The sequence below is a fragment of the Pelophylax lessonae genome (assembly GCF_965119305.1).
Source record: "Pelophylax lessonae genome assembly, chromosome: 3".
In the NCBI taxonomy this organism is placed as follows: domain Eukaryota; kingdom Metazoa; phylum Chordata; class Amphibia; order Anura; family Ranidae; genus Pelophylax; species Pelophylax lessonae.
Window position 1 is genome coordinate 22,903,030 of NC_138770.1, and position 14,883 is coordinate 22,917,912.

General features: G+C 49.3%; 2 protein-coding genes across 2 annotated transcripts in view; one reads left to right on the forward strand and one right to left on the reverse strand.

Annotated features, from left to right (window-relative positions):
- Nucleotides 1-14,883, reverse strand: part of LOC309549773 (gastrula zinc finger protein XlCGF66.1-like) — a gene marked incomplete at its 3' end in the record, with an annotated part of 313,385 nt that overhangs the window by 94,368 nt on the left and 204,134 nt on the right. The window lies entirely within an intron of this gene.
- The window catches only part of LOC309549776 (uncharacterized protein), a gene marked incomplete at both ends in the record, with an annotated part of 190,172 nt that overhangs the window by 11,145 nt on the left and 164,144 nt on the right, over nucleotides 1-14,883 (forward strand). Inside the window, 2 exons of the mRNA XM_082250286.1 lie at nucleotides 8,097-8,220; nucleotides 8,337-8,434. Of these exons, the coding sequence (XP_082106412.1) occupies nucleotides 8,097-8,220; nucleotides 8,337-8,434 (222 nt within the window). The remainder of the gene's footprint in view (nucleotides 1-8,096; nucleotides 8,221-8,336; nucleotides 8,435-14,883) is intronic.

Here is a 14,883-nt window from a genome sequence, read left to right on the forward strand (position 1 = left end):
GACTGAAGAGAAGAAATTATTTAACACTACCGCCTTTTCTCTGTCCTCTGTGGCCAAAACTCCCTCATCGTCTTTTATGGGGCCAATGTGTTCTGGTGTCGGGATTCGAACCTGTGACCAGCCACATCCCAGGCAGTAGCCCTGCTTACTAGGCTACCGTCCTCTCTGGACATTCTTCCCTGAAACCTATTAATTCAACCTTAGTCTTGCCAAGCCTTGTTCATCACCCTTGATTCCCCACACCTGGTACTTCCCTATATAAGTCCAGCCCCTTGCACTCCAGATTGCTGATTATTGAGCTCCTGAACCTTGATCAAGCTACTCCTCACCTGCTGCTCTTATCTACTACCACAAATCCAACGCTGACCAGGAATTGACTACCGACTACTCTTCTGCTTTGTCCCTACCTACTGAACTGCTACCTCTGTTGCCGATCTGGATTGTCTGACCATGCTTACTGCTGCCCGCCCCGACCTTTGGCTCGTCTGACTTCTCTCTGGTTATCCCTTGTCTGCTCCTCCGCCTTCGGACCGAACCTGCCCTCTGCCTGGCTGGGTGATCCTGAGGACCGCGTCCTGGTGTTAGCTTGCAGCGCAGTCTATCCCCACCATCAGGGGCTCTAGTGAAAACCAGCTAGCACTTAGTTTCCGCACCTCAGGTGAACCCGTGTCCTCATCAGAGTACTACACTGTGTCCATCCGGTATCCAGCACCTACTAACTGCCTGCGGTCTTTGCCACTGGGCTCCACTCCTACCTCCGGCCAGCAGTCCTCTGACTCAGGTGAGCCTATAGGATTGTTACATCTGGCCTCGCTTTCTTACTGTTTATATATAGAGTTGAGCGGACACCTGGATGTCCGTGTTCGGCGGGTTCGGCCGAACTTGAAAAAAATGTCCGGGTCCGTGACCCGGACTTTTTCCGAACTTTACCCGGACACCGAAACCCATTGAAGTCAATGGGGACCCGAACTTTCAGGCACTAAAATGGCTCTAAAAAACCAATGGAAAGGGCTAGAGTGCTGCAAATGGCAGCAAAATGTAGTTAAGAGCATGGCAAGTGCTCTTAAAAAAATTCCCCTTTAAATTTGTAATTTTTAAATAGCAGATTAGAACAGCACTCTGTAGTAAAATATAGCTGAACGCTGCACACAACAGACTGATAAAAATATTTTTTTTTCTCCCTCCTCCTCCTCAGTGGGCTCAAGTGAGGGCAAAAGGATCGTTCACTGCACCACCCCCCACACAGCAAAATCGATGTAGATCGCTAACGGACGATTGTTCTGTCCTGTGTCTCCTAATCTCTCCCTGCCTACTCTCTCCAGCCTGTCCCTAAAATGCTCAAATATCTTTCCCTGTCTACACTCCGACCTGTCCCTGCATTCTTTTCGGGCACAATGTTTTTTTCCCTGTCTGTCCCTAATCAGCAGCAGCCAGCACCGTTGTGTGTGCTCTCTCCCTACACTAGAGCAGACTGACGCACAGCGCGCTGTGTCTCTAGCTTATAAAGACCTGGGTCACATGCTTCAGCTGGCCAATCACAGCCATGCCATTAGTAGGCATGGCTGTGATGGCTTCTATGGCACACCAGTTAAACGCTTGTTGATTGGCTGTTGAAAGCCTGCCATTAAAACCGCGCCATTACATACAGGAAATAAAATTACCGAACACAGGTTTTAAACCCGAACATACAGTAAAGTTTTCGGGTCCGTGTCCGGGTAACAAAAATTAAATTATCCGGTACGGACCCGAAAAATACAGTCCGTGTTCGCTCAACACTATTTATATACTTAAAGAGTTTCTTGGGGTTCTTTTTACTCTCTTCCGCTATATGTCTCTCGTGTTCTATTTTAGCCGCCCTGATTTCATCTTTACATTTCTTATTACATTCTTTGTAATGCTTGAATGCTGCCAATGACCCCTCAGTCTTGTATTTTTGAAGGCCTTTCCTTTAGCATTTATATGCATTTTTATGTTGGAGTTTAGCCACCCAGGGTTTAGTTTTGCTCTTTTAAATGTATTTCCCTTTGGAATGCACTGGTCAATCCCTTTTGGTAAGTATGCTTTTGAAGCACTCCCATTTTTCCTCCATGTTCTTTGTTCCCAGGTGTAACGGACCGTTTCAGCAGACAAGGGGTTAAAATCCGTTTAGGCGATATGCCCCTTTCTGAGAGAGCAGGCACAGCTACTTGCAGGAGATCACACTCCCGAACTGGATACAATATAGCACTCCAACCTGGAACCTCACGAATAGCTGCTAGCAGACGAACAGGAGAAGCATACATCAGCTTACATTCCTAGCAATCGGTCTCCAACAGCATACAGTGAATCCCCCCAAGAACGAGACAAGGCTCCGTGTGGAAGGTCAAGCAGTGGTATGTTTATTGAGGGCTCCCTGCCCCTGTATTTATGCAGGTCTCCCACCTGGTGGACACTCCCGTAGGGGACCAGATGGAAGACTGTAACACAAACAGACATGTATCACATTACAGACTCCCAGAAGCAAAACATCCCCACAATGCATCCTGGCTTCCTCCCTTAGTAGACAGCCAGGTGAGCTCATTAACATGTTTATCAATAGCCTCAGTTAATCAGTAGACATTCCTCAGGAGGGGGCTGCTGGAAACCACCCCCCCCCCCTCTCTCTGCAGCTAAAGCTAGTTTTCACAGCGAAACTCCATTACACACATGGGGACCAAAATACAGTATTATGCTTTAAAATATATAAAGTTACTTTTTATACATTAAACATAGACATGTCACATATCCCCAGATAGCTCAGGTCTGAGTGCACATTATTAGGTGAATGGCACTCAGACCCCACGAATACAGTTTAATCGCCATGGAGCCAAAGTCTTTTAAAACCTGGTCCATAGTCCAAAGGCAGCAGGCGGGCAACCAGGCTCCTCCAATGCAATGTGGCGAGGTTGGTCTCGTCACACCTTCCCTTTGAGGTTCTACCCATAGGGATTCTGCCTCGTCCATAGCTCCATTATTAATATCATCCCTCATATTTACCTGTATACTGTTCTTAATATACAGACATACCCCTCCCCTTTTTTTACCTTCTCTATCTCTGCAATAAAGGGAATACCCCTGAATGCTCGCCATCCAGTCATGAGAGCTGTCAAACCAAGTCTCAGTTATCCCCACAAAATCTAAGTCCTCCTCAAACATCAGCAGCTCCAGCTCTCCCATCTTGTTAGCCAGGCTTCTGGCATTGGTATACAAACCTTGTAATTTTGACCGGTTACATATATCCTCATTTGATGTTTTTAGGCTGCTTTCCTGATTTTTCCCCATACCCCCCCCCCCCCGGGTTTAGGAGCTCCGAACACCCTACCGCTAATGCCCCCATTTCTGCCCTCTGAATCTTGCTTTCCACTGGCTAATTATACATCTGTACCCCCCCCCATTCCCTAGTTTAAAAGCCCCTCTAACTTTTCGGCCATCTTCTCACCCAGTACGGCTGCACCCTCCCCATTTAGGTGCAGTCTGTCCCTACCATAGAGCTGGTGGCCGACTGAGAGGTCGGCCCAGTTCACCAGGAACCCGAAACCCTCCTTACTACACCAGCTCCTCAGCCACTTGTTAACTTCCCTAATCTCCCGCTGCCTCTCTGGTGTGGCTCGAGGTACAGGTGGTATTTCTGAAAATACCACCTTGGAGGTCCTAGTCCTCAACTTAGCTCCTAAGTCCCTGAAATCATTTAGGACTTTCCATCTTCCTCTGCCTATGTCATTGGTACCCACGTGTACCATAACAGCTGGGTCTTCCCCAGCCCCACCCAAAAATCTGTCCACCCGATCCGCGATGTGACGAACCCGAGCGCCCGGTAAACAACAGACTGTTCGGCGCTCACGGTCTTTGTGGCAGATTGCACTGTCTGCCCTTCTAATAATTGAGTCCCCTACCACCAGCACCTGTCTTTCCTTTCCCTTTCTCCCGGCCTCACTGGAAGAGTTCTTCCCCTGGCAGCTAGGGGCGTCGCTCTGCTCCAGCAATGCTGTTCCCTGACTGGTTTCCCCAACATCATGCAACGGGGCGTATCTATTGGGGTGCTCCAGCCGGGACCAGCCTCCTTGCCTTGTCCCCTTCTACACCTCCTAACTGTCACCCCTCTACTCTGCTCTGATGCCTGCACCTCCAATACTCCGCCCACCTCTGTGCAGGCCCCTGCCTGTGTCTGACTGGTACGATCCTGGCTCTCCTTCGGTATGGACATTTGGCTCAGTGTTGCCAGCTGCCTCCCTAGATTCAGGAAATGGAAGCAACGTGCTTACATTTTGCGCATTTGTATTCGCCCTTGATCGCATGATCGAGGAACGCATACATATCACAAGATGTACACCGAGTCGCATCTCCACACCCGCCAGGCATTGTACCTACTAATCTAATCTAATGGGGATTTAGTAATTAAAGTTTGTCCTGTGTGGCTGTTTCCTGGCTTCCTAACTCTACCTTCTCACCCTCTGGTACTCCGCTACACTCACTTGACACTCAGTAGCACAACACTCTCTGTCGCACTCTCAGTCGCACAGCCCAGTCAGACGCACAACACTCTCAGTCGCACAGCCCGGTCAGACGCACAACACTCTCAGTCGCACAACACTCTCAGTCGCACAGCCCGGTCAGACGCACCACACTCTCAGTCGCACAACACTCTCAGTCGCACAGCCCGGTCAGACGCACAACACTCTCAGTCGCACAGCCCGGTCAGACGCACAACACTCTCAGTCGCACAGCCCGGTCAGACGCACAACACTCTCAGTCGCACAGCCCGTTCAGACGCACAACACTCTCAGTCGCACAGCCCGGTCAGACGCACAACACTCTCAGTCGCACAACACTCTCAGTCGCACCACCCGGTCAGTCGCAGAGCAGTCAGTCACCTACAGTCCCTAGCTATTCCCCTCTGGTTCCCCCCCCCACAAGCTGCCAAACAGCTGATCGGTCACCTACTCACGTGCTGCTGTTCCGGGTCACCAGCTCACTCCCAGTCCTTCAGCCCCCCTGGCCGTCCTCCGCTGCTGCCGCCATTCAGTGGTCCCAGGTACTTGCAGGTATCAAGGTACTGTCAGATCTACTGCTTGTCTGCCCTGGTCTGTCCTTGTCTGATGGAAGATCCATCAGCCTCCCCCTGGCAGTCTCTCTACACGCTGTCTGTGTGATCCCCTCCCCCTCACTCAGCCAAACAGCTGATTCAGCACACTTACGTTTCTGCTGTCTCCTGTCCTGTCAGTCAGTCCCTGCACGCCTGCAGTACTGTCCCCACCGCCTGGTGTCTGTCACGTTGTGTTGGCAGTCCCCCTTCAGTTACTGGCTTCTGTCGAGTCTCCCTCAGCTGTTCCCCCGATGTCTGTTTCCGTTCACAGCACAGCAATCACAGCTCCCCTCCTCTCCACGTGGTGCTCTCCTCTGCCTCTCCTCCCCACGTGGTGCTCTCCTCTGCCTCTAGTGGCCACCAGCAGAAGGTTTTAACCTCATGCAACAAGGGGGGTTCTTTACTGTTAGGGCTACAAGATTGTGGAATTCTCTACCACAAGAGGTGGTTTCTGTGGGAAGTATGGTGGCTTTCAAAAGACTCTTAGACGTACATCTCAAGAATCAGAACATTCAGGGGTATGCGAGATGATTACGGCCACACACACCTACACAGGTTGAACTGGATGGACTATTGTCTTTATTCAATCTCACCTACTATGTAACTATGTGTATCCATTGCTTCAGGTCAAATGCGGAGGTTAGACTGAGAAGTTTGGAAGTAGCAGAAGGGATGTTGAAGTCGCTGAGAATGATTGTGGGAATTACAGGAGAGAAAGTAGGGCAGCCAGGCAGAGAAGTCATCAGGGAAAATTAATACCGGTCCAGCGGGCCGATAAATCACAGCAATTCTAGAGGAGATTGGAGAAAATAGACATATACAGTGAGCTTCAAATGATGAGAGGGAGGAGAGGGAAGAACCTGGAAGGTGCTCTGTGAGGATAGGAGGATTCCAACTCCACCTCCCTTGTGTTCCCTAGGTCTAGATTTACACCTACTTCATTCATCTTATGGTGTTTATCAATAAATTATGTAAACTGATCCATGTGCAAATTCATATACAACATAAAGTGCTTTGTGCTCAAGAAGCTGTTCCGTGCAGATCCAATGCTTCAACTTTGCACCTACTTCATTAATTCTATAATATTTTCTTTAAAGTAAAAATCTGTGCAAATTCATGTATTCATAGTTATGTACTCAATATAGTGTTCTCGCAAGTCCACTGCTTCCACTTTGCAGTTGCTTCAGTTAATTTATTTTGCACAATAAAACTCCACAAATGAATGAAAAGTTGATAAGGTGTGAAAGTGCTCCGTGCTCCAAACTGTGCCAGCTGTAGTGTAGCCACGCCTTCTTACACCTCTTACACACGTGATGGTGAGGGCGCCCCCTTAGTAGTGCTTCCCCACTCACCAGAGCAATATGACTCCCAGCTTTTCAGCTACCAAAGGCACAAACATCCTTCACACTCTCCTCACCTCCGATGGCAAAGGAACTGGATCCTCCTCGCTCACTCCTGCAAATCTGCTGCGCTTTCTGTCAGTCTCCCTCCTAGACTCAGCTTCCTCCTCCGACCGCTGTTCCAGCAGGAGCTCCGCCTCTTCATACACACTCAGGGAGGAGAGAAAGGGGAAGGATATACAATACATACACACACAGCACAAGGCCGTGTTCACACTACCAGACGGTTCTCAGGGCTGCCGTTCCTCTGAGCTCCATAAGGTGGTGATCTCACTTTTACCAGACAGGAAGTCTTTGTGGAAGACAGGAAGTGATGTCAGGTACAGACAGGAAGTGATGTCAGGTACAGGCAGGCCATTCCATTTAGTAGACATAGAGAGAAGACAATGCAGGATCTGGCGGCAAAGGAGGTAATACGTTGATTAACCCCTTCATGGGGATCATTTGATGAATAATATATCTTGCTATATAAAGCTGGCCATATATGGTTCCTTTTTATTGTTCAGGCAGTGGACTAAGAGGAAAAAAACTGAGGCAATTCCCCCATCCACACATTGGAGGGGGATTGGGGAATCCTCCCTGCTGCACTATTGTATTCTGACAATGGGGGGCGCTCCTCCGCTCTCAGAATACACAGATCAGTGATGAAGCTATTGGCTCTTGGATCTCTTGGATGCGCTCGTCTGTTGCTTGTCCTGACCTTTATCCTGATTCTTGGATCTCCTCCTCATCTCTCCTCCATATCCTCTTACACAGCTTTTCTCCACACCTGCAGTGACCCCAGAGGGGTGGAAACTTGGCACCAGCATGCAGCAAAATCCATCCCCACCATTAGTAGCTCTGGAGAAATATGTCTGCTATTTAGACTCCATTCCTCCGCACGTCACCTGCTCACATGAGAGATTACTTTCACAGATTCCTGACAGATCTCTGCATGGTAAAGGTCAAAGTTCACTCTTCAGTTTAGGAGAAGTGGGAGGCACCCAGGAACAATGATTTGGTTTGCACGGGAGCCTCATATAGAGGGCCCCTCAAATCTCCCCATCCAAATGTCCCTCCATTCAGAGTCTATATGTCTGATGATATCACTCTGACCTCACAGCTCCTCCCCCCAATGTCCCTCCATCTGTCTTTTGTTTCTGATGCTCTAAGGATGTGGACGGACCCTTGGCATCTTCATTAGCAAAGTGGGACGGTTGGTCCTGCATTGTATGTAATGATGTCAGAGTGTCTGCAACAAGCTTTTACCCTGCGCAGTGTGGGGGTCCTGTGTGGGTAAATTATACCTCAGCCTGAGGTGGGGCTTTAATCAAATGGAAACCTGAATGGTGAGGTGAGGAGGTTTCTGGAAATATCATTTGATTTTATTATTTGTGTTTAGATATAGAGTTTTCCTCGTGTGAAGTCTGGAGATCAAATGACCATCACATTGCCTCCACCTCCCTCCCTGATAGAATAGAAAAATACAAAGAAGATTCTAGAAGTCACCAGAGAGATCATCGAGGAGAGGTGAGCGGTGCTGGGAATTCTGGGACATTATCCAGTAACAGACAAGGGATGGGTCTGGGTGGTGACTGTATCATTGTGTGTGTCAGGTTCCTATAAGGTGTCAGGATGTCACTGTCTATTTCTCCATGGAGGAGTGGGAGTATTTAGAAGGACACAAGGATCTCTACAAGGACGTCATGATGGAGAATCAGCCGCCCCTCACATCACCGGGTAAGAGGAGACTTTATTGTAAAGGAGAGAGCAGTACGGAGGATCCACCTAGATCCCCCATCATCTGATAAACACATAGAAACAATGTATTCAGTCAGTGTGTGTGTTTCCTACAGATGGATCCAGTAATGGGAACCCACCAGAGAGATGTCCCCGTCCTCTGTATTCCCGGGAGTCCACACAGGAAGGTCACACCGTCCCTCACCATCATCAGGTAGATGATTGACAATTATTGGTAGTTATGATTTATACACAGCATGTTTGTTACAATGAATGTTGTATTATATCTTCCAGAGTGGAAACTTTGGGGATTATAATATTGTTGTTAAAGAAGAGTATAAAGAGGAAGATGAGGAGTATGGAGTGATGGAGGAGTTTTCAGAAGGACACAAGGATATGATGGAGCCACCAAATACCAGGAACCCACTAGAGAGATGTCCCCATCCTCTGTATTCCTGGGATTCCACAAAGGAAGACCACATCATCAGGTATATGAGGAACAATCACTGATAGTATCATTAGGAATTAGGATCTGTACATTATATACATTGTTACCATTGATGTCATTTTTATTATATATTCAGAGTGGAAACCTGAGAGATTCTAAAGTTGAAGTTAAAGAAGAGATAAAAAAGGAGGATGGTGAGGATGGGGTGATGGAAGAGTCAGAGTTTGTAAAAGGACACCAAAATCTGTACCAGGATACCATGAAGGAGTCATCCAGCTATAGAAAGCCATCAGTGAGATGTCCCCGTCCTCTGTATTCCTGGGATTCCACACAGGAAGATCACACCATCCCTCACCATTACAAGGTTGGTGGAATGGAGCATCTAGAACATGGACAATGGAGATGATGTGTGGATTTGTATGTGAGATTATAGTTTACAGATGATATTCACTCTCATATTCTTGATTTAGAGTGGAGATCCAATCGATATAGAATTTGAGGTTGAAGCAAAAAAAGAAGAGAGGTATGTGAGGGATGATCAGCAGTCTATGGAGGAGGATGGAATAACGGGGACATTTATAGGGGAGGACACTCATACAGAGATCAGCACAGGTTGGTCATTAACACTAAATACATTCCTCCACACATACTGCTCACTGATTGGTCCAGAGTCGGGCAAGGACTGGGTGATATCAGCCTGTAATCCCCTGGTCACTTTCCCGAGCTGTGTTCCCCATCCTGTATTCCTGTATTTCTCTTGGATAACCTTCCTTCTCTGTGCTGCAGATACAATCTATGTATTTAGACTGGATTTATGGAGATTCTGGGGTTCAGCTGGCAGCAAAATGTTGATTTTAACCATAGGCTATACTAGACGTAGGCACCTGGGGTATGTGATGTGGGTCTTCTGCCCCATGCCCAACAATTCTCCCAGGGTTACTTACTGTGTTGTCTGCTGGCTGTGCCGGGTGGGGGGATATGTCTGTATAGTCTCAGACCCAAGTCACTGAGTGCAGTCTCAGGAGATGGGAGGCAGCGGTGTGGGATCTCTGCATTGTGGACCGTATTGGGTGTAATGACGTCCCCTGACGCTATATTAAATTTATCCTGTAAGTGTGCAAATTTCGTGTGTGCAATAAAGTATCACTAGCTGCACTCAGAGGCGCATTTTGCTTTGCCTAAATAGTTTCATAGTAGGTAAGGTTGAGATAAGGCGCTAGTCCATCCAGTTCAACCTGTGTAGGTGTATGTGTGTCAATGTCGATAATCATTTCCCATATCCATGTATGTTGTCTTCACTAAGATGCAAGTCCAAGAGTCTTTAAAAACTATCAATACTCCTTGCTGACACCACCAATTTCTGAAGAGAGTTCCACATCAGTGAAAATCCCCCTACACAGCTTTTCCTCCAATCTCATTGTGTGGCCACGTGTCCTCTTACACTCCCTGAGACTAAATAGTTTGCTCCCTACGCTGGGATCACCATTGAGGTAATTGTATATCGCTATCATATCTCCTCTCCAGAGAGAATAAGTTTAGTGCTTGTAGTCTTTCCTCATAATTGAGGTTCTCCAGTCCTCTTAATAATTTTGTTGCCCTTCTCTGGACTCTTTCTGGTTCCAACACATCCTTCCTGAGGATTGGTGACCAGTAGAGTTGAGCGGACACCGGGTTCGGCCGAACTTTAAAAAAAAGTCCGGGTCCGTGTCCCGAACTTTTTCCGAACTTTACCCGGACACCGAACCCCATTGAAGTCAATGGGGACCCGAACTTTCAGGCACTAAAATGGCTGTAAAACACCAATGGAAAGGGCTAGAGTGCTGCAAATGACAGCAAAATGAAGTTAAAAGCATGGCGAGTGCTCTGCAAACAAATGTGGATAGTGAAATAACTTAAAACAACAAAAAAAACTGAAAAATAAAACAATGTTCTTCATCTCTGAAGGACGAGGCCCATATGGAGTAGGAGGGAGGTTGAGGTGGTGGTGGATGTGGCGGTGTCATAGGCGTGTGCCGGGTGTGCCTGGGCACACCCTAATCACCTAGGGCACATTAGCATTATCGCTCTGTTTGCCAGTGAGGAGATGGGAAAGATCTCCCTCGGACCTGCTCTGCCATAAGAGAAGTGCCACACACTTCTATTTCACTTTGCCAGCAGGGAGAGTAATGTATCGGGGCCATGTACATGTAGGCAAACACATGCATGTGTATTTAAACTTTGGGGTGCACACCCTAATGCAATAGGCTGCGCACACCTATGGGCGGTGTAGGTGGAAGCGGCGGTGGAGGAGGACGAGGTAGCCAACACTGCTTTTTTTTCAGTCATTTTAAATGAGGGTACACCCCAAAAGAGTGAGAAAGAGCAAAAATAGAACAATGGCTGGGTAAGGTCGGTATCCATCTCTATTCTGCACAAGGTACGGAAAAGTCCCGTGGGATCCATGCCTGGTTCATTTTAATGAACGTGAGCTTGTCCACATTGTCTCTGGACAGGCGGCTGCGCTTGTCTGTGATAACGCCCCCAGCCGTGCTAAATACACGTTCAGATAATACACTGGCTGCAGGGCACGCCAGCACCTCCAAGGCGTAAAGGGCAAGCTCAGGCCATGTGCCCAACATGGAGACCCAGAAGTTGAAGGGGGCAGACCCGTCATTCAGTACGTCTAGGCGTGTGCACACATACTGCTCCACCATGTTGGTAAAATGCTGCCTCCTGCTAAGACTTTCCATATGAGCTGCTGGTGCTGCTGTTTGTTGTGGCGTGCTGACAAAGCTTTTCCACATTTCGGCCATGCTAACCCTGCCTTCTGAGGTGCTGACGGTGCCCTGGTTGCGTTGGCGACCTCTTCCTCCTCCTTCTCCTCCTCTGCCTTGGCCTTGTGCTTCCACTGTGGCCCCGCTGTCAGGTGGGAATGCCAGCAGCATCGCGTCTACCAGCGTGCGCTTGTACTCCCGCATCTTGCGATCGCGCTCAAGTGAGTGAATTAAGGACGGTACGTTGTCCTTGTAATGGGGATCCAGCAGCGTGGCCACCCAGTAATAATCAGCACAAGTTAGAATGTGGGCAACTCGGCGGTCGTTGTGTAGACACTGCAGCATGTAATCGCTCATGTGTGCCAGGCTGCCCAGAGGCAACGAAAGGCTGTCCTCTGTGGGAGGTGTATCGTCTGCGTCCTCTGTATCCCCCCAGCCACGCACCAGTGATGGCCATGAGCTGGTCTGGGTGCCACCCTGCTGTGAACATGGTTCCATCTCCTCCTCCTCATCCTCCAGAACTGTGCCCCTGCTGGACAATTGTGTCCCTGGCGTTTGTGTGTGCAGGAACCCACCCTTGGAGCCCCTTGCGAATGACTGCCCTGAAAGCCTTGGAAATGTTACCTCTTCATCCTCCTCCTCCTCCTCCTCATCCTGTGCCACATCCTCTTCCATCATCGCCCGAATTGTTTTTTGAAGGAGGCATAGAAGTGGGATAGTTAAGCTGACAACGGCGTCATCGGCACTGGCCATGTTGGTGGAGTACTCAAAACCGCGCAACAAGGCACACAGGTCTCGCATGGAGGCCCAGTTATTGGTGGTGCTGTTCCGCAGAGCGACTCACGCGTGCGTGCTGCAGCTGGAACTCCACTATGGCCTGCTGCTGCTCACACAGTCTTTCCAGCATGTGCAAGGTGGAGTTCCACCTTGTGGGCACGTCAAATATGAGGTGGTGAGCGGGAAGGCCGAAGTTACGCTGCAGCGCTGACAGGCGAGCAGCAGCAGGGTGAGAACGCCGAAAGTGCGCACAGACGGCCCGCACTTTCTGAAGCAGCTCTGACATATCGGGGTAATTTTTAAGGAACCTCTGCACTACCAAATTCAGCACATGCGCCAGGCAAGGGATGTGCGTCAAACCGGCTAGGCCCAGAGCTGCTATGAGATTTCGCCCGTTATCGCACACCACCAGGCCGGGCTTGAGGCTCGCTGGCAGCAACCACTCATTTGTCTGCTGTTCCATGCTCCTCCACAACTCCTGCGCGGTGTGTGGTTTTTCCCCCAAACAGGCAAGTTTTAAAACTGCCTGCTGTCGTTTACCCCTGGCCGTGCTGAAGTTGGTGGTGAAGGTGTTACGCTGACCGGATGAGGAGGCGGTAGAGTATGAGGAAGCGGAGTAGGAGGAGTTAGGAACAGGAGGCAAACTGAAGCGCCCTGCAATCCTCGGTGGTGGAAGGACATGCGCCAAATTGCTATCCGCCTCAGGCCCATCCGCCACTGCATTTACCCAGTGTGCCGTTAGGGAGATATAACGCCCCTGACCGTGCTTACTGGTCCACGTATCAGTAGTTAGGTGGACCTTGCCACAGATGGCGTTGCGCAGTGCACACCTGATTTTTTCCCCCACTTGGTTGTGCAGGGAAGGGATGGCTTGCCTGGAAAAGTAGTGGCGGCTGGGCACGACGTACTGTGGGACAGCCACCGACATAAGGCTTTTAAAACTGTGCGTCTCCACCAGACGGAATGAGAGCATTTCAAAGGCCAAGAATTTTGAAATGCTGGCATTCAGGGCCAGGGATCACGGGTGGGTAGGGGGGTACTTCCTTTTCCTCTCAAGTGTTTGGGAGATGGAAAGCTGAACGCTTTCACGGGACATTGTGGAGATGGTTGGTGACCCAGGTTTTGGTGTTGCTGACAGATCCTCTGTTTGCGGGGTGGCAGGTGCCGGTATCACTACAGATGTGGATGGAGAGGCCGAGACTGCAGCAGAAGAGGAAGCAGGAGGAGCCAGAGACCTTTCTTGGTTTTGAAGGTGTCTACTCCACTGCAGCTCGTGCTTTGCACTTAGATGCCTGATCACGCAGGTTGTGCTCAGGTTGAGAAGGTTTATGCCTCGCTTCAGGCTCTGATTGCACAGGGTCCTGTCATCAGCACATTTTCTGAAGAACTTCCACGCTAGAGAACTCCTTTGAGCTCGCTTTGGTGCGCTCGTTCCCTTGCTGCGTTGGGCAGTAGCAGGCGTAGTGTCTAGGGCACGGCCGCTCCGCTTCTGCACCCTGCTCCCTCTTCTGCTGTGCTGGTGGCTCTGTGCGACCACCACCTCTTCCTCCAAACTACTCAGGTCACCTGCATGACCTTCATTCCATGTGGGGTCGAGGACCTCATCGTCTTCACCCCTGCCCTCCTTGTCGGTCTCCACAATTCTGAGTGCCGCAGCAGTTGGCACCTTCGTTTCGTCATCACCGGAGACGTGCTGCGATGGTCCTTCCATGTACTCATCTTGAGAAATAAGTGGTTGGGCATCGCTGCACTCAATCTCTTTCACTTCTGGGGCAGGGCTAGGTGGATGGCCCTGGGAAACCCTGCTGACAGAGTTATCAAAAAGAAGAAGAGACTGCTGCATGACTTGGGGCTCAGACTGCTTGCCTGATTTGCAAGGGGGTGAGGTGAAAGACGGTTGGACATTGGCTGCAGGTGCCAACTCTGACCTTTCTGCAGTAGACTGGGTGGGAGACAATGTGAAGGAACTGGAGGCAACTGTCAGCAGCAAACCAATCTACTATCGCCTCTACTTGTTCTGGCCTCATCACTTCTAGAGGCGCATGATGCCCTACCAAATACTGCTGCAGGTTCTGTCGCCTACTCACACTTGAGGAAGGTGTTTCACTTCTGCGTGTAGCTGGCACAGATCGACCACGTCCTCTCCTTGCAACAGGAGCTCTACCAGCAGCACCACGACCCAGGCCACGGCCCCTATTTGACGGTCTCCTCATATTTTTGTAGTTTATGATCTTGCCCTAGAAAGGTGTTTATTGAATAGCGGAACAAAACAACAACAGTATCGCACGGGTGTATCTGTAACGCTCCTGCGTTTTTATATGGTGTGGATTTTCAGCTGCAGAAATAGTTCCACGTCAGCAGTCATGTAAGAGATATGCTGAGATACCATTCCCAACCTCAATGACTCATCATGTGTGGAAGGTCTTATTTCAGCCAGTAAATACACACAATTAGCAAGCTGGTTCTTAGAGTGACTTTATGCATGTGGTAACACAATGATGAAGGTTGAGGGATAGGTTGAGTGGAGGTGGTAGGTGATAGACACTTGAAGGTGAGACAGTAGCAGATGGATGCAGGAAGGTTTAGCAATGTTGTATGATAGCAGATGATAGAATAGCAGGTGGACATACAAAAGAGATCAACCCAGTGCAGAAAAGTAGCAGTAGTCTCAAGAGCTAGCAATCT